Raw genomic sequence first — 23,111 nt, 5'->3', positions numbered from 1 at the left:
AGAAGACCCCCAGAGCTGTCTAATAAATTACTTAAAAAAACTGTCTAGTGTGTTTTTTTTAATGACACTTTTTCCCTAGGTGAAGGGGTAGGGGTACGATGTACCCCATACTCATTCACATAGGGTGGGGGGCCGGGATCTGGGGGCCCCCTTATTAAAGGGGGCTCCCGGATTCCGATAAGCCCCCCACCCGCAGACCCCGACAACCAATGGCCAGGGTTGTCGGGAAGAGGCCCTTGTCCTCATCAACATGGAGACAAGGTGCTTTGGGGTGGGGGGGCCGCAGGGCGGGTTGTTCGTGTGTGAGCAAGTCTGTTCATTCGGAAAGTCCGTCGTAAATCCGTCGGGAAGACCGGCGGTCATAGTCTGCTGGAAAGTCCGGTCGTGTGTAGGCAAGTCCGTCCGTAGTCCAATCGTGTGCAGGCAAGTCCGTTCGTAAAAAAAGTCCGTCAGAAGTCTGTCAAAAGTCCGTCGGAAAGTCCGTTGGACCAGTCCAGTCGGAAAGTCCGCCCGTGTGTACGCTGCAGTTCCTTCACTTCCACTACAATCACTTCTTCATTCCACTGAGCTCCCAGTCTCTCACTAGACTAGATGATCCACTGCCACTGAATCCCTTGAGCTACTCCAATCTTACAGTAGTATCTTCCTCAAGCTTCACCCCCACCTCTCTGCTGGGTCCCTAGCTTGGCACTCAAGATGCTTCTCAAGCTTCACCCCACTGGCCTTCTTGGTCCCTGGCTTGACACACAAGGCTGCTCTGCAAGCGTCACCTCCGCTGGCTGGGTCCCTGGCTTGATACCCTCTGAAGTTTCCCAATTCTTCACCGTCCCCGGTTGGTGAGAATACTGCTTCGGTACTTACTTCAGCTACTCACTGTGGTCCCTGGTAATAAAGTGGTTGGTCCCTTAGTGGCGACAGCTTCCCCTCTACTTCCGACCACGACTGGTTCTCCAGGCGACAGAACAGTCACATCTGGTTGGACTGCAAGCTGCAATCCCAATCCTGCGCTGCTCCCTTGCTTCTGGATAGGCCCTCAGACAGCCTAGCAGCCAGATGTGCCCGGGATAGGCCCAAACTCTGGCCTAGCAGCCCGGGGCAGTACAACAAACGTCCACCCAGGTGGCACAGAACACTGATCACCTGACTCCACCCAAATATATAGGTTCTCCCAGCAGGCCAAGAAATTTAAGAAAACCTTGCCCATTGGCTGGGATACCCCATATACCCATAATCTGACCTTGCATTGCCCTTCTCATATCTGATGCCACCAGGTACCCAGCCACCCAGTGGCAAAAGAGAGAAGTGCAGCAATTACAGATTTAGAGTGAAATCAATTGATCCTCAACAATTAGCCAAGATAGCTATACCTGGCACGTAAATTTAGGGGCAACCCTGCATAAACACCAGGGTGCTACACATATACATGAATTCTATGCAAAAAAAGACTTACTGGTTCATTCACAGTATGATATATATGTATTGCAGATGTCTGCTATGCAAATGTTATGTGAAGGTCTTGTATAGTAAATGATGCCTGTAAACAGTGGTGGCTTGTGGTATATTTTTTTGGGGGATGGCAAACAATCCACCAGGCACCCCCCCGGTCGGTCAGGCAGTGCTTTCTCCGGGCGGCGTCTCCGCCCCATGGTGCTTCTCACAGTGGCTTCCCCTACGTTTCCTCCCTCCTCCTCGGCAGCCAATAGAAACGATTCTCCTCTCGGCCAATGGGGTGACAACCTGCTTCCGGATTGGCCAGGAGGAGAATCAGGAAGACAATAGCGAATATCAATTCGCTATTTTCACACAACTGGGTGGGCTCGGGGCGCAGTACTCTGCACCCTGAGCCCACCCTTTTTTTAAGCCTATTAGAGCCTCTGGCTCTAATCACATGCTTCTAAAAACAAAACAAAAAAAACCCATTGGAATCCACGCGTCCGGTGCCCCGCATGTAGATTAGGGGGCCAGACACATGGATTAGGGGAGCAGCGCTCTTGCGTTCTGCATTACGGGCTGCCACTGCCTGTAAGCCTGTTGCAGAATCCACTCTAGTAATAAGCATGTTGCTTTCTTTCTCAGTGGCCTCACTATTTTTCTTTTCTGTGAATTCTCTGGATGGTAGCCATTTAAGATCCAGTCCATTGAAGTGTTCTTACTAAGAATTTTTCCTCAGTTACCATCAGATTCAAACCTGCCAAGAAGGTGGGTCAATAGCATCAGTACGTTATTAAGAACATACTGTTATATCAGTTCCAAAGAATGGACCTGCTGGTGTCCCATGTGACTCCGGCAGTAATCTTGGGTCAGGCAGAGTCTATTTTCTGACCCTGGCTCCCGGTTTTGGCGCGCATTTTGCATGCGGCTACAGTAGGAACTGGTTCCAGACACATATGGAAAGTGCAGGGACACGCCATCCATTCTGAAAGCCTCTCCACTTGGGTACTGACCGGTCAGGCCGTATTCCACCCCTTGAGAGAGATGCTGTTGGCACACCTGAGACCTACTGCTACTACCTGGGATTGTCTTCCCACCTGGCTTGTTGTTCATTACTGAACTTAAGCAATATATCACACAGACCTGGCAGGTAGTGTGTGAGTCAGCGCTCACTGGCAGCTATAAGGTGGACCAAGGGAGCAATAACAGGGGGGGACAACAAGATATACCCAAAATGAATTAATAAGAATTAGTCCATACGAGGACTTCCGGCCGGATGTGATCGAGGCAGCACACCTTACTCCACAGCTCCGTTACTCCTGCTTAATCTCCGTGATATTGGAGTATAAGCACCGGCTCATAAAGCTTCCTATCTGACAGGGGAGAGAATGCTGATTTCAGCGATGCCTTAATCAGCCTCAAAGAAGACCGCTAAGGCACTGTCGGATCAGAGACAGACCCGCTCCATTAAGGATACGGTGCCTAGCCCCACCCCCGCCATCTTGTCTTCCCCGCCAAAGGAACAGTGCGCCAAAACGCAGCTGGTAAGATGGCACAGGCTAAGGACACAGGGGGGACTGCTGTGGCTACTAAACAGATTCCTGCTGTAGACACTGAGGCAATCACCAGGCCAATCTTAGAGGCAATAAGTGCTAGTAAAGCAGAACTCATGGGGCGCATAGATCACCTCTCATCTGAGTGCAACTTGATTAGACACGATTTGGATAAGATTCGGGGCCGTCTGACCACAGTGGAGACACGTGTTTCTGTCATAGAAGACACCTATCGTGATCATGGAGCCCAACTAGCTGAACTTAGAGACCAAGTTAGGTCCCTACAACACAAGGATATAGATGCAGAAGACCACCAGAGAAGGAATAACATTCGAGTGGTGGGACTCCCTGAGGGGGCTGAGGGAGACAGGCCTGTACAATTTGCCGAGCACTTCTTTAAACAGCTGCTATCCATGCAAGATATGCCTCCTACTTATGTAGTCGAGCGAGCTCTTAGGGTCCCTGCTGGCAGCAGACCCCCAGGTGAATTCCCTCGACCGTTCCTGGTTCGCTTTTTGAACTTCCGTGACTGAGACATGATCCTGACTCAGGCCAGAAAATTACAAGAGCTAAAACACGACAACGCACAGGAAATGCTGTTTCCAGATTTCTCGGCTGCGACACAACAGAAACGCCGATCATTTACTGAGGTCCAAAGACGCCTGAGAGAAAAGGAAGTTAAATACAGTATGCTGTACCCTAGCAAGCTTAGAGTCCAGCATAAAGGATCGGTAAAATTTTTTGAGCACCCAGAAGAGGCCTGTGAATGGATGGACAAAGAACTTTAATGTCCTGGGGAAGATATGGAAACCTGCAACTGAAACGGGTATGTTTTATTGCATATTTGTTTTTTTTTTCTTTTTTCTTTCATCTAGCTCATGCCCATCAAGATATGGGATCTCAATGTGTCGACCACTCAGCCATGCGGATATTAGGAGGTCGGTTGTTTTCAACCCCTAAGAAGTAGTAACCGGAGGGTTCTGGACTTCTTGCACCTCCTACTGCCTTTTCAGGGAGATGGTTGTGTAATGACGTTATCCAAGGACATGGCTAACACCCATCCTTCAGTATCTCCAATATAAATACCACACATCATTGATACCCTCCATGTGTTTTCAGACTTGGTTATGTGGATTCTAAATTTTATGAAGAGATGCCATCTTCCCCCTGTACTGCAGACCATGGTTATGATGTTCTGTTTTATATTTTTTTATTTTTTCTGTGTTTTTGTGATTTTTACATACGCTTTTTCTTCTCTGTTTACACTTCCCCTGAGGTTTTCGTATATGCAGCATTTCCCACTATCATAAGTGACTCCACCATTTTTCGTCGGAGCATGAGGAGGTATTATGGACCAGTAAAGGAACTGCCGAAATTTCGATTGCTGCGGTGGAATTCACCGCAATTTTTTTTTTTGTTCAGGGATTAAGCTATATGCCGGACTGAGTTTGTTTGTTTCTGGTATAAAAGCAAGGGTGGGATGCTCTAGTGCCACAGCTCGACATAGGGGTTCATGTCTTAACTTTGTTTTCCTTGCAGATATGATGGATACTATATCTGGGGGTAACCCCCCTTTCCAGATGATTCTCCGGTTTATGTTTGACAGTAGCAGATGTAATGATGGATGATATTAGGATTGGAGTGTTCGAGGCCTCAATCACAAACTTAAGAGGGCCTCAATATTCCAATATCTTAAACAGACCCGACCACATATCATACTCCTACGGGAGACACACCTCGATGGTAGTAGAATCCTTTCTCTACACAAACCATGGCTTCAAAGGGCCATACACTCAACATACTCCACGTTTGCTAGAGGAGTCTCTATCCTAATTTGTAGAACTCTACCCTGCACGATTCATCAAGTGTTTACTGACCCAGGTGGTAGATATGTGGCGATAGTCATAGATATATGTCATAAAACTATCATGATCGTAAATATATATGTGCCTCCTCCCTTTCAGGTTAAGATATTATATGACCTCTTGACTAAAATGGCACCATATGCTCACCTCCCTGTGGTGGTATTGGGGGATTTCAATGCTGTCCTTGATGCGGTGTTGGACACCTCCAACCCGGCTAGGGGGGGTTCCACTGATCTGAATGGATGGAGGCCTGTGGCGGATCTTACGGAGTTATGGCGCTGGAAGCACCCAACTGATAGATGCTTCTCTCATGTGTCAACGGAGCACAGGTCTTCAGCCAGGATAGATCTCGCCTTCGGGAATAATCTTCTGCTACCATATGTGAAGGATATAACATATTTGGCCGGTGGTCTGACTGATCACAACCCCCTTGCAGTTACTCTGACTTTTGCCTCGGGAGCAAAGGGAAAAAGTTGGCGACTCTCGCCCGGATGGTTACAGAATGAGCAAGTTTCTACCCAGATGACTGAGGCCAGTTGTATTGGTCCTCTAATACTGATACAGCGGACCCTCACATCGTATGGGATGCCTTCAAGGCAGTGACAAGGGAGGATTATATCTCTGCCATTAAAACAGCACGCAAACAGGATAGGGAAGAGACTGAGCTTTTACAACAGCGGGAAAGGGAAAATGCCAGGGCCTATGCGGAGTCCTCTACGAGGGCCTCGTATGACGCCTTGCTGGAGGCGAGACATTCCATATCCATGCATTTCACGAGTCAAGCCCGTGCAGACATGGCAAAAAGGGCTCAGACAGTCTTTGTAATAAGATAAGATAAGAACGGAAAACTTTTGGCCATGTTGGTTGCTGATTACCATCCGCTTACCAGCATTCCAGTCATCAAAGATCAGGGGGGACTTCTGATTAGTGAACCAGGACATATTATGCAGGAATTTGTCAGGTTTTACTCTTCTCTCTTCTCCCCAATCCCTTCATATGACCCAGCAGACTTGGAATCCCTTTTAGATGATCTATCAATACCAAAACTTTCAGAAACTGACAGGAATAATTTAGAGGCTAAAATTACGACCAAGGAAATTAAGCAGGCAATATTTACATTTCCCCAGAACGAGGCCCCTGGACCGGGCGGGTTTCCAGCGGATTTCTATAAGGCTAATGTTGAGGTCCTAATTTAAATCAATGATGGGGTATGGCGCTCCCTAATAGGTTTATAATGGGGTGGACAACTGTAATAAGGTGGGGGGCCAACTTGCTACCCCACTAGTGAGCGTAACCCACCTAAACCCAATTGTGTGGTGATTACGAAAAGTTAGTAAAAATAAAAAACTATATAAATACCATCAATGATATTAATAAGGTGTACAGATTGATAGGCCTTTCTATGTGTTAGGATATACCATAATGGATGCCATAAGAAAATGCCATATAGTTCCTCTCAAAAGTGTTGATAAGTATGCTAGTGATATACTTTCATAAGTTAAACCTAAAAATTTACAATCCACATTAGTAATAATAGTAATACGCTTAAGTTAGCTATTCAAAGGTCATGAATTGCAAACAGTTCAAAAAGATCCGTAGGCATACCGCCAAACAAAATCATATAGTGTTCGTATAACAGTCCGTAAATTGTGTATTAGATTTCTCCAGAAATTGTGAAAAAAATTCCTCAGTAAACGTGACAGAAGTGCTCTCAATATCCTTGGTGACTTTTGTGCTCCCCCTCAAGGGTCCCCACTCACCAGATCCAGTCACCCCAAAGGGGCAATGTGCATATGGATATAGCCTCAGCGGTCTCCTCGCCACCGTGGTTGGTAGGGCTCCCAGGGTATTCTCCGGCTTTCGTGTAGATAATTAAAGCATAACCGTGGTAGTTCCCTCACTGACCACAGCAACTTCTCTCTTCCGGATCCACAGACAAGCAGCAAAAACAGCGCGCTTTACGGACTGTTATACGAACACTATATGATTTTGTTTGGCGGTATGCCCACGGATCTTTTTGAACTGTTTGCAATTCATGACCTTTGAATAGCTAACTTAAGCGTATTACTATTATTACTAATGTGGATTGTAAATTTTTAGGTTTAAACTTATGAAAGTATATCACTAGCATACTTATCAACACTTTTGAGAGGAAATATATGGCATTTTCTTATGGCATCCATTATGGTATATCCTAACACATAGAAAGGCCTATCAATCTGTACACCTTATTAATATAATTGATGGTATTTATATAGTTTTTTATTTTTACTAACTTTTCGTAATCACCACACAATTGGGTTTAGGTGGGTTACGCTCACTAGAGGGGTAGCAAGTTGGCCCCCCACCTTATTACAGTTGTCCACCCCATTATAAACCTATTAGGGAGCGCCATACCCCATCATTGATTTATATTTGTAACCATTTGGAGAATCCCTAGGGAAGCTCCTTCCAGAGGGGCGGCATACCTAATATTGCCCTAAGCGCAGCCACTATATAAACTTATTGTTGAGGTCCTGGCCCCTAGAATTATTTTACTCCTGGAATACTGCCATGAACACGACACCTTGCCTGACTCTATGCTGGAGGCCAATATGGTTTTTCTATTAAAACCAGGGAAAGACCCACAGGAGTGTGCATCATACCGGCCGATAGCTCTATTGAATACAGACTTAAAAACTTTAACAAAGATGTTTGCCCTTAGATTGGCTGCAGTACTCCCCTCTATTATCAACATAGATCAAACAGCTTTTATGCCGGGGAAGTTGGCCGATACCAACTTAAGGAGACTATTCACTCACTTACAAATTCAGTCAAGGGCTCCCAGCGCTAGAATAGTAGTCCCTATTGATTTTGAAAAGACCTTTGACTCTGTAGACTGGCTGTTTATGTTCAAGGTCTTGGATAATGGGTAGCCATGCTATATAGACATCCGAAAGCGGCAGTCCGATTGAGATCATCCACTTCAGATTTTTTTTGACGTGGGAAGGGGAACTCGGCAGGGCTGCCCGTTATCCCCTTTCCTCTTTGCCATTGCCCTGGAACCTCTGGCGGTAGCACTGAGGTCATCCAGAGCAATAAGATCCATACGGGTAGGCACAATAGATGAGTCCCTGGCACTATACGCAGACGACATGTTATTGTTCCTTGATGACCCAGGGGACTCCTTAAGAGCGGCTCTAGAAATCATTGACCACTTTGCAACCTTCTCGGGATTAAAAGTGAATTGGGGTAAGTCATCCATTCTGCCAATAGACCCAGGGGCCAGAGCAGGAGCAGATCCTAATCTGCCATTGCAGTGGGTCACGTCTATCAAATATCTGGGAGTACAGATCACAGCGAACGTTCAGGATTACATGCCCCTTAATTTGCTACCTCTGATAACATTGTTAAAACAAAAGGTCCAAACATGGACAAAACTTCCGCTGTCCCTAATAGGTCGCATCAGTTTGTTAAAAATGAAATTTCTCCCTGTTATCCTATACCTTCTGAGACATGCACCTGTCTGGATTCCGAAATCATATTTTCGGAAGTTGGACAGCATCATCTCATCTTTTATCTGGGCTCCCAAGTCTCCAAGAATAGGTCTTAAGGTACTGCAGGAACCTGGGGATCAAGGGGGCCTGGCATTGCCTGATTGGCAAAAATATTATATAGCGGGGCAAATGGTTTTCGCTCATAGGTGGTTGATAGCTGAGGATGGTGATGCGGCTACAGTATTGGAGGCGGCCCACTTAGGGTCATATGACAGTCTCCGATTTGCCTTGTTTAGGGGCTCAAGGTCAGAGCTGCCTCTGACGCTAACAATGAAAGCCACTATTAAGGCTTGGGAGACAGCAGTGAAATTGGCATGCCCTAGTTATGGGGGGGGTGTCGCCTTCAACCCCCATGTGGATGAACCCGGCTTTACCTCAATTCTTCAACTTACCAGTTCCCATGATTTAGGAAGTTAAGGGAATCAAGACATTAAAAGATATAACAACATATGGTGAGCTATTAACCTTTTCCCAATTACAATCGAGACATGATCTTCCCAATTCATTAGGGATGAGCTTCGAGTTCGAGTCGAACTCATGTTCGACTCGAACATTGGCTGTTCGCAAGTTCGCCGAACAGCGAACAATTTGGGGTGTTCGCGGCAAATTCGAATGCCGCGGAACACCCTTTAAAAGTCTATGGGAGAAATCAAAAGTGCTAATTTTAAAGGCTAATATGCAAGTTATTGTCATAAAAAGTGTTTGGGGACCCAGGTCCTGCCCCAGGGGACATGGATCAATGCAAAAAAAAGTTTTAAAAACGGCCGTTTTTTCAGGAGCAGTGATTTTAATAACGCTTAAAGTCAAACAATAAAAGTGTAATATCCCTTTAAATTTCGTACCTGGGGGGTGTCTATAGTATGCCTTTAAAGGGGCGCATGTTTCCTGTGTTTAGAACAGTCTGATAGCAAAATGACATTTTGAAGGAAAAACTCATTTAAAACTACTCGCGGCTATTGCATTGCCGACAATACACATAGAAGTGTTGGCGATGCTCTCACTCACCTGCGGATGCTGACCACATTTTCTGGAGCTGCCCCCATATTCAAAGATTTTGGATTGATATTACGACATGTGTTGCTGAATTAATATAAGTGCAGATCCCAATGACTGTTAGGGTGTGTCTGCTTGGACTAGTAGATGATGTAGTACCTACACGGGCAATGCGAACAATGCTAAACGTTTTGCTCTTCTACAGAAGAAAGGCCATTCTGTTGGCTTAGAAAAAGCCAGAGGCACCGAGTATCTCCTCCTGGAAGGGCCTCGTGAACTCCATGTTACCTTACTACAAAGCTACATATGAGGCCAGAGGTTGCATGAAAAAATTTGATAGGGTGTGGCAATCGTAGTTTAACTCTAGCAACACGGTAGGATATCCACTAGAGGTGTAATAAATGAGGGTTTTTCTAATTGGACAAATTAAGTATTCTGGAGGTTTCGTATATTATAATATATATTGCTAGAGGCACTTTACGCTGCTGTCATTGTTGTATTAACATTTATACAAGTATACCCTCCAGGTTTTCTTTTTATTTCTTTTTGATGGGAAACTTAAGATCCTATTATCTTGTCGAGCTGTGGTTCGTGGGTGGAGGGTGGGGGGAATTGGGGGGGATGGGGAGTATTTTAGACAGTAGGTCTTTGTTAGATAGGCATGAGGTCATGTTGACCTACCATGGACAGTGTCCTATACGACACGTCCAAATGTTGTATGTTACAATTTAATAACCAATAAACATAATTTATTATAAAAAAAAAAGAATTAGTCCATACAGTTCATAGTAGTAAGGAATATCAAGGAGAAGTCCACATGATGGATGGATCCACAGCAGGAAATGGGAGTTCCCTCAGACACAAACAAAAACAGCAGAAATAGGGCGCCTGGGTCAATGTGATAGTAAAAGCAAGTAACACTTTATTCAGATACACTTACCTAAAGGTATCTTGCAAGCTGCACACAGGGTGGATATGGATAACCAATCAAGCAGTCAGCCGTCACGAGGGATGAGAAGACCGCTGTTAGGATAAGCTCAGACCCGCCGTATGGAGGTATATAACCAGCAGCATCATCTCACAGAGCTAGCAAGAGACCAAATCAGGACGGGTCGGGCCGCAACGCGTTTCCGACTGCTTGATCGGTGATCCACATCCACCCTGTGTGCAGCTTGCAAGATACTTTTATGTAAGTGTACACAGAATAAAGTGTTGCTTTTACTATCACACTGACCACTTTACTGAACTTAAAGTGGTTGTAAAGCCTTAAGATTGTTCAACTTGCATTCTATGCATTAAGGTGTAAAACTTTCTGTGCTGCAGCTCCCCCCCCCAGACCAGCGATGTACACAAGCGCAGCGGCTCCAGCTCCTCTCTCCAGCTCCTTATTGGACAGATTGATAGCAGCAGAAGCCATTGGCTCCCACTGATGTCAATCAAAAGTTGTGACACAGAAGCGGGGGGGCAGGGCTGAGTCCCGTTGTCTGTGTCAATGGACGCAGCAGTGGGACTCTGGAGCGAGCCCGCACGGGTGACTCCATTGAAAGCATATTTCCGTGAGGGCACCTGATGAAGAGGAGGGACCTGGAGTGCCAGTGGGGGGGCCCCAGAAGAAGAGGATCAGGGCTACTCTGTGCAAAAGCATTGCACAGAGCAGGTAAGTACAGGCATGTTTGTTATTTAAAAAGAAATAAGAGAAAACATTTTTACAACCTTTTTAAAAGAGAAGCATGGGAATATTCTTTATTGTAGCATCCTATTTACCTAGGTTGATGCTGCATCTGTCCTCCGCCGGCTCGAAGACTGAAAACCGAGCGATCAAACACTGTCGATGGCTTGGTTCTCAGAGCTCCTTGAGCAGAGAGCTGGTAACTGTGTCAGTCACTGCTGTCTGCTCTGCCCCCCCCCCCTCGCTCACTGGAGCACTGGGCTGTGGAGGAGGTGGGAGCGGCCAGCTCAGGCTGTTTACTGCCGCCGCTTTTTTTGAACCATGACACCTTCTTCTTCCCATTGTCACAGCACCGTTACTCTTGCAGCCTTTCTTCTAACTCTGATTGACTTCTCCTCTGAAGCTTCAGACTTCCAAAATTTACTTTTTGTGGTAGGTCTATTGCCCCTCTAAAGCATGATTTGATTGGCTTATCTGCAGTAGGGTGTCCATTTATGAAACAGAGAAAAGCCAAGATCCTGAAGATCACAGCTGATATCTCAGGTGTGCCAGTTTATGAAGCTGAGATGAAGAGTGGAGAACATGTTCTTCACTTCTCATCACAGGACACACCCTTATGTCATTCACTTTTAGTCCTCACACACACTGGACATTATAAAAAAGCCAGTAGCGTTAGCTGTAGAATGAGTTTTTCAGTGTTTTTGCAGTAGCGTTTTTCATTGGTTTTTTGACTGCAGCTTTGGCTTTCTTGTTGTTTTTTTATTTCTGTTTTGCATGCGTTTTTGAGACTTTGGCTCCTTTCACACGGGCTTTCCGATCAGGTCTGCCTGTCAGTTTTTCAGGCGGACCTGATCCGACACTCCATTCACCTCTATGGAGCGGCGGATGTCAGCAGTGACATGTCCGCTGATATACAATCCTGTCCATGAAATCCAGACGGATGGTGAGCCTATTTTCCATCTGTCTGGCGGATCAGATCGGTTGGCATCAGATGAAAACAGACAGGCAATCCATTTTCATCCGATCTCCCCATAGAGGGCTCTGACAGGTCCGTCGCAGTACAGTGAGTGGAGAGGGACCTGTCATCCGCCTGCTCAGCAGGGATCAGCAGATCGATTCCCCCCGCTTAGCAAAGCAAAGACCGTCGGACAGACCGCCCATGTGAAAGAGCCCTTTGAGTTTTTTTTCCCTTTTGTGGCACTTGGATATTTGCATAGTGCCTTTCAAGACTCATGGACATCACTGGGTCAAAAACAAGGTAGGTAATGAAAACAAAAAGGGTTTATTTAAAAATATCATTAGCATGTTAATGAGGGGAGAGAGAAGTACAACGAAGAGAAGCCAAAATATAAGCAAAATATCAACTTCATCTGTAAAATAATATGAAGCAAAAAATAATATCTTACCCTCGATTCCAGGTCAGTTAAGACCAGTTCTCCATTTTGTACCTGAAGTATCATTTCCTGGCCCCATACTTTTCCCTCTGCTTTTAGCAAGTGGAGGCGTTTCAGACAGTCCTCTACATATCTCAGATTATTATCCAATTCACATGTTAGCAAATGCTGACATAAAAAAATAGTTTTACAAATCAGATGCAAGTGAAAAAAAAAAGTTTTCATATTTGGAAACAATATACCATTGACTGGTTTGCTTCACCTTTCTTTGCAATTTTATGTTACTGTTTTTGTTATTTACTCGTCTTTGTTATGCTGCATAACCAGACACCGCTATTCCCTATTGTGATGTCTTATGCTACTTGGTGGATGAAAAGGCCTTTTGAATTATCACTAAAATAAAATTATGTTCTTGGAATCTAGTACAGAACACAGGTTCTTATCATTAACCATAGATTACTTTCAGATGACTGAACACTGGCAAAAAAAGCTGTGGAGATATTAGGAATAGAGGGTAGGTTCCTGTGTCCTGTCCTGTACTCCAAGAAAAGGAATTTACTAGTAAGTAACCTTGATACATCCAAAAACCATTTAAATGAAACACTGCCAAAAGGCTCAAAGAACAAATAAGTCAAAAAGGGGCTTGACAGAACTCAACAGCTTGCAGAACCTTGCATGGAAAATTGGCATCAGAGGAGGCCTGAACATCCATTGGTTAAAACTTAAAGGCCAGCCTTACAAGTCTGAGAAACAGATGCTTTATACTTAAAATACCACGAAGAACTAAGGGATCTGGGGGAGTGAGTCTTAACAAGGAAAGGGTGGAACCCTATCCTTTAGATCAGTGTTTCTCAACTTTTTTTCAGTTAAGGTGCCATTTAATATGATGCACAATTTAGGGACACACCAGTCTAAGGCCTCATTTATGCCTATGGCCGTGGAAAGCCATGTTTGTCCACACAGGGATACACAATTGTCCTATGCATCTGTGTGCATGCAGTCCTATTCATGTCCACTGGGATGCATGGACACAGCTGCTGCTCCCAACTTGACATCTGTGTTTCCCCAAACCCACACTGTCTGCCTTCAGGGACATGCACCCATTCCTTCATTCACATGGATATCACATTGGAAGGAAGCTGTGTCCATGCAGCTTCTCTGTCAAAATTGACATAAAAAGGACTGCCTGCACGCAGATACATGGGGCACCTGTGCATCTCTGTGCAGGCAAACATGTCCCTTGCATGGGTGCACGCTTAAGAACGCCCCTGTGAATGAGCCTAAAATGTAGTTTATTGTCGATTTCAATGGTCAGTAGTTTGTGATGCGGTTGCCTTGTACAATATTCAAATCAGTGAGCAATATGTAGTGGCAGGGCATTCAGTGATCAGTAGTAGCAGGATGGTCAGTGACCAGGCTGCATGAAAATAAGAACATTACATATATGCCCAACAAGGACCAGCAATGTACTGGTATACCACTGTTTATGCTGGGAAGTGCAGGCATCATCTTGGTATTGTTTTTTTTCAGCCGTCTGTCAGCATTCATGTAAAAGCAATCTTAATTAGCCGATACATTGCTTTTACAAGCAGTGAGAGGGGATAACCTCCCCTCCCTCAACCATGGTTTTCTCTGGCTCCACCGGGGAACCCGACAATGTAGCCAGCGGTTCCGCCAGCGTACCATAGCGCTGATCAGAGACCAGAACGGTTCCAATCATCTCTATGCTCTAAGAAATCGGAAGCTACAAGCATCACTTCAGTTTCACCGAATATAAACAGCATTTTTAAACGGGGAAACCATCTGATCACACCAATCTTGTGACATAAAAAATTGCAACACCCACCATTTTATTCTCTAGGGCACATGTGTCAAACACAAGGCCTGCAGGCCGAATTCATGTTGCCCTTGCACATTTCCTGCAGCTGCACCACACTCCTTGTCTCTGCCCCCGCTTTGTCTCAGCAGTCGTCAGCAGAGAGGAGGACAGAATAAGTACCAATAATAAATAATAATATCTCCTTTACCAGATCCTGTGGTTCTCTGTGCAGCACGTCAGGAAAGGGAGGGGATGAGCGAGTGCCCCCCCGAACCATACCAGGCCACATGCCTCAACATTGGAGGGTGCTTTGGGGCATGTTTATGGGGACAAGGTGGTTGTGGGAGTCTGTGGGGAGGGGGCTTATCGGAATTTAGAAGCCCCACAGATTCCTCCCCCCTCCCCCCCAATGTGAATGAGAATATGGTACACAGTACTCATTCACCAATAAAGTGTAAAAAGTAAATAAAAACACAACACAAGTTTGAGAAGTAATTTATTAAAAAATAATGTAGATCATCATCAATCACGATGCCTGCCGCCACCGCTGATCCCCCCCCCAAAAAAAAAAAAACATTAACAAACCCTCCAGTCTAAATGAAGGCTTTCGCCATCTGACCACTCATAAATAACTAAGGGGCAGGGGCCACCCTTGGGACATCATCGACTGAGGGCATGCTGGGTTGGTGATGTCACAAAGGGGCAGAGCCACCTGGTTATGTCACTGGTTGGCCTTGCCACTTAGTTATTTAAGGGCTATCAGACAGCAAAAGCCTTCGCCGGGACCAGCAGTGGCGGCGGGTGTCGTGATTGACAATGTATCTACACTTGGGGACATTTTTTAAATTTTTGTTTTTTAAATAAAGGAATTGTCAAAAACTGCCTACTGTCATTTTTTATTAATACACTTTTTTTTGGTGAATGTACCCCATGTACCCCATGTTATTCACATGGGGGGTGGGATCTGGGGGCTCCCTTGTTAAAGGGGGCTTCCAGATTCTTATAAGCCCCCCACCCTCAGACCCCCACAATCACCGGCCAGGGTTGTGGGGAACTGGCCCTTGTCCCTATCAACATGGGGACAAGGTGCTTTGGGGGGGCAGAGCCCCCCTGCTCCAAAGCCCCCCATGTTGATGACATGTGGCCCAGTATAGTTCAGGAAGTGAGGGGGAGTCCGCTTGCCCACCTTTCCTGACCTGCATGCTCGGATAAGGGTCTGGTATGGACTTTGGGGGGTCCCACACCTTTTTTTTTAAATGTTGGCGTGGGGTTCCCCTTAAAATTCATACCAGACCCCAAGGGCCTGGTATGGGTGGGGGGGAACCCTACACTGTTTTTTTTTCATTTAGTTTTCATTTCCGGCATTCTTTTCACACACAAGCCGCACACAAGTCACATATATATCATGCAGGTGCAACTTTAATGTGACTTTTGAGGGTTTACATTGAAGTCTATTGCCCTCAAGTCGCATGAAAGTCAGAGCAAAGTAGTACAGAAACGACTTTAAAGGCACACAGATATGAATGGTACTCAATGGGAAACATGGGGTGCGATTTGTCATGTGGCTTTGGGGTCCAAAGTCGCATGACAAGTCACACAAGTGTGAATGGGGCCTCACTGACTATTTCTACATACACACGCACACACACACACACACACACAGCCTTAAACTCTGGGCTCCTGTCAGACCTTGATGTGTGTCCCAAGGACTTCATAGAAATGAATAGGATTTTTTTCTGTACATCCGCACAAGAAGGGAAAGGTTGACCTGGGAAGGGTTCCCTCTGGATCTAGCAGGAGCATGGACATCTTTATAAAATGTAAAGTGATAGTTATCCTTTACATTTTTACCTATTGAAACTATATTATGGTTTTCCTTAACATCCTCTAATTAGACTAATAATATATATTGTATATGTGTTGAAATGTCCTTACCTCCACTCTATGATGAAAGTTAGTGACTTCTCTTGATAATGACTTTGCATACTGTTTCCTTTGCTCTGCACAATGATCAGAACAAAGTAAAGTAAGCTCATTTATAATACAGCAATTATTCTATTTAAATATTGGAGCATTCATTTTATTGCATGCATAACAAAAATTTAAATAATTTTACTAGAATTGGAAAGGATATGAGGCAACATATGACACTAGGATATGACACTTTTTTTATCCTTCATTATTTCTTAGAAATAATATTATTATATAGATTAACAAATCTTTTAAGTGTTTGTATTAGTATGTATATTTATACATATTTTCTCTCTATGGAGAAGGGGTTCCTGGTTGCAAAACATGTAGTTTACAGAAAGAAGCAGTGAATTGCACACATCACCGCTTCCTTCTGTAGGTGGGCACGATCTCTGTAGCATTTGATCATGACCAGACTAGTGGCGGTTGGTGCTCAAAATTTTTTGGGGGGCGCAAATAAACTAGCCTCACTGTGCCCATCAAATGCAGCCATTGTGCCCATCAATTGCAGCCATTATGCCCATCAATTGCAGCCATTGTGCCCATCAAACGCAGCCACTTGTGCCCATCAAATGCAACCTCTGTGCCCATCAAATGCAGCCACTTGTGCCCATCATATGCGCCACTTGTGCCTGTCAAATGCAGTCACTTATGCCCATCATATGCAGCCATTGTGCCCATCAAACGCAGCCACTTGTGCCCATCATATGCAACCACTTGTGCCCATCAAATGCAGCCACTTGTGCCCATCATATGCAGCCACTGTGCCCACCGACCCCCCCCACTCGCGAGGCTTGTGAAACTGGCAGCACCCCCAACACCCCCCCTACGCGCGGCTCTGACATTGTGGCACTTACCGCAACCTCTGCTCCAGCGTGTGTCTGAGTCCTCCGTTCCTCTTCCTAAGCACCAGGCATCCAATAGGGTGGCCTGGCACTTTGGCCAATCAGAAAATAGGTCTGACGCCCTGCCTCCTGATTGGCGGCGAGGAAGGTTAGTGTGAAAATAGTGAAAATAATTTGCTATCATCACACAATTGGGTGGGATCAGGGCGCACTCTCTGCGCCCCGAGCCCACCCTATTTTGAAGCCTATTAGAGCCTCTGGCTCTAATCAGGTGCTTCAAAAAGTACCACCCCCTCCCGCCCCTGCCATAGGAATCCATGTGTCCAGCATCCTGAAAGGGGCCGGGTGCATGGATGGGTGGGTGGCGCCTGTGCACCCACAGTGCACCTGTCTGCCACTGGACCAGACATCAATGCAATTCCCACTGAACCATGGGAAATGTTGTCTCTATAAGCCGGTCAGATATGACATGCAGCACCTGCAAAGATCCACCCACTGGTGCAATTTATAGAATATACAGTGACATGAAAATGCAGAAAATTCCTTTTTTTTTAAAGCAAGACATTTATTAGAAACATTTATTAGTGCTTCACTGTGCATGTGGAAAGTGAGCTATAACAGGAACATGGTCAGGATCCTGGAGTTGAGCTGTAAGCATTAATTAATATTTTAACAGTATGAGTGACTCCAGTAAATTCTCACTACATGCAAATTAGTGTGCACAATGTAACTGTGTATAAGAATGCATTTCATTGCTATTATCTCTTGATGTCTGTGGCTTAAAAAAAGATGTACTCCACAGCAATTAAAGAATAAAACTTGAGAAAACATTTGTAAATGTAGAAATATTTCCTACCATAGATGTTTTTCGCACTTGGTCTACTGGCAAAATTGCTGGAACTGGAAGGTTCTCCATGCTGCGCTAGCACTCCACTAAATAGAGAGAAAAAAAAAGAAAAAAAGAAAAGTTATTCTGAAAAGACAATACTGTTATGAATTTGACATTTAATGTAATACTGATGTATGTTTTCACTATAGTAATGATATGGGCATTAATCACAATCATAAATCATATATAAAAAAATATATACATACATGTAAGAAAATAAATAGCAACCGTTACAACTAGCTGCAACATAACAGTAAATTGAATGACAGATACAAGCTCCATGGCAGCACAGCTGGGTATAGCCCCCACCCCCCCATGCTTTCAGGACCTTAACTCATAAATTTGGGCCCACCTGCAGCCTGCGTATTCTGTAACTGGTCCTAACAAGCTGGGTGGGATCTGTGTTGCCATGGAGCTCGTCAGAAAAGGATAATTTCGATAAGTATCTACCATATAGTTTTCCATTTTCCTGGCGGCTCCATGTCAATACAGTTGGGAACTAACTAGCCACACAGGGGAGGTGTAATGCTACACACTCCTTCATGCTGGCTAAAAACAGAAGCCAAGATGCCTCTGCCAAACTCAACTGTTTTTAAGGCTGCTTCTATACAGTATTGAGCCATGCACGTATATATATTGATGCCCATGTAGCTATCTTGCAGATCGTCTCTGGGAACACTCGGCCTGCTGCCACTCACAAGGTCGAGACCCTTTTAATGGAGAGTGCTGTGATTCCCCTGGCACAGTCAACACTTTCAACTTGTGGGCCAAGGACTTGTGGGCCTCTTCACCAACCAAGAGGCAATTATCTTGTTGGAAACCATTAAATCACTATGTACTCCACCTGAAATGTCAAACAGGTGCTTCTACTTCCTGATGCCAGAAGACACCTTGACATAACATTTCCCAACTTACTCCCCAAAAGAGACAAAGGACAACCTCTTGTATGATATGGACTCTGAAGTCCACTTAGGCATGATCTTAAGCATTGCATGGGTACCATCCTGTCCAGGATGAATGTGAGAAAGGGTTCCTTAACCCCCAAGGCCACTAATAACGACTTTCTTCTGGCTGATGTAATTGCCCCTAGGAAAGCAGTTATACAGGGGGCCAACTTTGATTGAAGGAATTTGATGGAATTTGAAGGAATTTGATGCAAAACTTCCAACACCAATGGGAGATCCCACTTCAGGAACAACCATCCCTTAGGAAGGTTTCAACCAAATTGCATCTTGAAAACCATATAATTAAGTGTTGGATGTCCACTTTATGCGGGTGAAGGCAGAGATAGCCTAAATATGGGTCTATAGCGTACTTACGCATAGCCCTAAATCAAGCCCCGCCTGCAGAAACTTCAGAACAGGACAGACTTCTGAAGAGTCCAGTGTAAAACCTTGATCAGCAGCATTCCTGTGAATTTATGCCATATTCTACTATAGGTTAGGCACTGTTAGCGCCGTCCTTTCTTGCTTTTGTAAGAGTATTCACAACCTTTATAGAGCGTTCAAGATCTATTAGCCTCTGCCTCTCAAGACCTAAGCCATCAGCTTGAGCCTGTCGGGTGCTGGATGAATGGGACTTTGGAGAAGATTCTATCTTACCTGCAGAGGGAGTCGATCCTTGACACTCATTAGAAGGAGCAGAGGGTACTAAGGCCCCTTCGTCCAATCTGGGATCATCACCAGAACTGTCACCTTCCCCCGCCACAGCCTCAGCAGGAAGCTGAGAATCAGAGGGAGCAGCAGAAAGGCATAAGCTGTCTTAGAGATCCTCTCTGCGATCAGCACCTCCACCCCGATTGGCTGTGGATTCTGGACCCTGTAATAGAACTTCGACAACTTGATGTTGACTGGGAAAGTAAACAGGTCTACCTACAGATAACTGCAGAAGATTGACTTGGGCTGACTCTAGAATTGGAGACACCTCCTTCAGGAGGGAGAGATTGAGTGCCCCCTTGTTACCAGGGGTAGGCCACAGGGGTTGTGCTCTTTAACTTTACCAGGACAGGTCCACCTCGAATGAGGTGACTGAGGGCCTGAAATTCTGCTCTCAACTCCAGGATGTTGGACACTATCGTGGACCCTTGAAAAAGGCCATTGGCCCTGAGCCCATTGCTCTTGAAGTAGGGCTCCCCAGCTGTGAAAAAATGATTAGACCCCCGCGCTTATGGTAAAAATGAAAAATGAGGAGCTGCAGCCTCTATCAATAAATTCACCCTAAGGTAAATCTAGAAGAAATGTGAAAAAGAGGGGATAGGTATGGCGCTGCTCTTATTAAGAGGTGACCTACAACCTCTAAATACTAGAGGGGTGTGTGTCACGGGTGCATTTAGTGCAAAAAGTGACAATAAAAGTGCAGAAAATAAATATTTGTATATTCACAAAAATCCACAAAAAAATCCTACTGTGTAAACTTCCTAACCGCTTATATACAATACAAATTGTTATGTTCAAACAAAAATAAAATAAAACACAATCCTGTTCAAAACCTGCATTTCAAAGTGACATTTCTGTGCAAACAAATCCAACATATATGACTGGTGTATATTGTTGCTGTGAAATTGGGTTCAGAAATACGCATATACTGTCATTAAACCCTGGTGTATAAAAAAAAGTCCAATAAAGTGACAACGTGCTCCTTCAAATTGTTCTGTGCTTCTTGGAAAACTGCCCCATAAGAAACGCACTCACCGCTATTATTCACCCCACAGGGAGGTATTTCATCTTCACAGTATGAGCCACTGTGTAGCCTGTGGAGTGGGAGGAAACTTCCTGTCCTGTGTTCTCCAAGTGCCTCCTTGTCTGCAATGTAAGTGGTCTCACTATTAACCTGTTAGATGTTGCCCACATGTAGAGAGGAAAGAGACTCCTTAGTGTGATACCGTACAAATATCCAAAAATGTATTAATAATACTGATGGGTACTCACATTTCATAAAAATCATTAAAAGTGAAAACAGTGTTTAAAAACAGGAAACCGGAGCGATCTGCGCTCCACGGCTCAAAATCAGAAGTGATGCAATGACCCTGTATAGTCCCCCCCTCTTTTGGGGCTCCTGTTTCCTGTTTTTAACCAGTTGCCGACCGCCGCACGCCGATGTATGTCGGCACAATGGCACGGGCAGGCATAAGGGCTTAACTGACGTCCCTGCATGCCCGCGGGCGGGGGGTCCGATCGGACCCCCCCCGGAGCCTGCAGCGGTCGGATTATCGCCAGGAGCGATCCGAAGTGAGGGGGAGGCCACTGATTCATGGCCACCCCTTCACGATCGCTCCTGGAGAATGGAATACTTCATCTGCTGCTGTAATGTAAACGGCGGCAGAAGAAGTGATATCATCGCTCCTCGTGAAGCCTTTTCGTTCCGGCTTCCGAGGAGAGAAGACTCAAGTAAGTCTGCACCAACACTACATGTACAGTAGAACACTCTAGGCACACTTTTAACCCCCCCCATCACCCCCTGATCACCCCCCTGTACCCCCTGTCACAGTGACACCAATAGCAGTTTTTTTTTGTTTTTTTGATTATTGCATCATTTTGTGACAGTTAGTGGTAGGGCAGTTAGTGGTAGGCCCCTTTAGGTCTAGGGTACCCCTCTAACCCCCCCAATAAAGTTTTAACCCCTTGATCACCCCCCTTCGCCAGTGTCACTAAGCGATCGTTTTTCTGATCGCTGTATTAGTGTCACAGGTGACGCTAGTTAGGGAGGTAAGTATTTAGGTTCGCCGTCAGAGTTTTATAGCGTCAGGGACACCCATACACTACCTAGTAAAGGTTTTAACCCTCTGATTGCCCCCTAGTTAACCCTTTCACCAGTGATCACCGTATAACTGTTACGGGTGACGCTGGTTAGTTAGTTTATTCTTTATAGTGTCAAGGCACCCACTGTTTATTACCTAATAAAGGTTTAACCCCCTAATCACCCGGCGGGTGATATAAGTTAGGTTTTAGGGTCAGATAGGGTCTGCGTCACCCTAGGCAGCATCAGGTTAGTGCCAGTACTGCTAACACTCACGCACGCACCATACACCTCCCTTAGTGGTATAGTATCTAAACGGATCAATATCTGATCTGATCAGATCTATACTAGTGTCCCCAACAGTTTAGGGTTCCCAAAAACGCAGTGTTAGTGGGATCAGCCCAGATACCTGCTAGCACCTGCGTTTTGCCCCTCCGCCCAGCCCAGCCCACCCAAGTGCAGTATTGATCAATCACTGTCACTTTCAAAACACTAAACACACATAACTGCAGCATTCACAGAGTCAGGCCCGATCCCTGCGATTGCTAACAGTTTTTTGGTAGTGTTTTGATACAGTCGCTAACAGTCAGGAGCTTTTTTGCAAGTGAGTCTCACTAGTGTACCACTAAATTTAGAGCCCAAAATGGCAAATCACACTAGTGAAGAGGCCTACATGTTTCTGAGCATGACAGATAGTGAAGAGGAAGTCACTCATCTGTCAGATTCAGGCTCAGAATACGAACCTGTAGACAGCAGCTGCTCCATGACAGATAGCTCTGACAACGGAGTTGTGGTCCCTGCCAAAGTCAGGAGTACCAGACCCCAATCTTCTTCTTCTGTTGTTGAGGTGCAAGAACCGCAGGGCTCTCGTATGGAGCAGAGAAGTACTAGCGCCGCTATTCCTTCTGGTGAACTGGCAAGCTCCAGCGGCCTAGTACACCCTGGTCATACATCCAGCACTGCAGTAACACTTGTAAGTGCAGTTCAAGCTGGTGAGGTGGCAAGCACAAGTAGTGTCCCACTGCCACCAAGAAGAAGACAAACACAGGCCCGTTGTGCCCATAGTGCCCTTCCTGCTGCATTCGCCAATCCTAATTGGGAATTCAGCACTTCTGCAGCACCCGTACTTCCCCCATTTACTGGCCAACCCGGCATTCATGTGGAAACAGCTAATTTTACTTCACTTGATTTTTATTCGCTGTTTTTCAACAAAGATCTCTATAGATCTATTGTGGACCAAAGCAATTTGTACGCTGGTCAACACATCACCACTATTCCCCAGTCCTCCCTTGTCAGAGATTGGAAACCAATTACGGTTTCCAAATTTAAGATCTTTCTGGGCCTTTCCCTCCTCATGGGCATAACCAAAAAGAGTGAGTTGCGGACATATTGGTCCACTGACCCAATTCAC

General features: G+C 45.3%; 1 protein-coding gene across 1 annotated transcript in view; it reads right to left on the bottom strand.

Annotated features, from left to right (window-relative positions):
- The window catches only part of EPS8L3 (EPS8 signaling adaptor L3), a 302,100-nt gene that overhangs the window by 119,386 nt on the left and 159,603 nt on the right, over positions 1 to 23,111 (bottom strand). Inside the window, exons 3-5 of the mRNA XM_073615885.1 lie at positions 17,933 to 18,009; positions 16,196 to 16,260; positions 12,454 to 12,609 (exon numbers count right to left, since the gene is read on the bottom strand). Of these exons, the coding sequence (XP_073471986.1) occupies positions 12,454 to 12,609; positions 16,196 to 16,260; positions 17,933 to 18,009 (298 nt within the window). The remainder of the gene's footprint in view (positions 1 to 12,453; positions 12,610 to 16,195; positions 16,261 to 17,932; positions 18,010 to 23,111) is intronic.

The sequence above is a fragment of the Aquarana catesbeiana genome, linkage group LG02 (genome assembly GCF_042186555.1).
Source record: "Aquarana catesbeiana isolate 2022-GZ linkage group LG02, ASM4218655v1, whole genome shotgun sequence".
NCBI classification, from domain to species: domain Eukaryota; kingdom Metazoa; phylum Chordata; class Amphibia; order Anura; family Ranidae; genus Aquarana; species Aquarana catesbeiana.
This window is presented reverse-complemented; position numbering and strand designations above follow the sequence as displayed.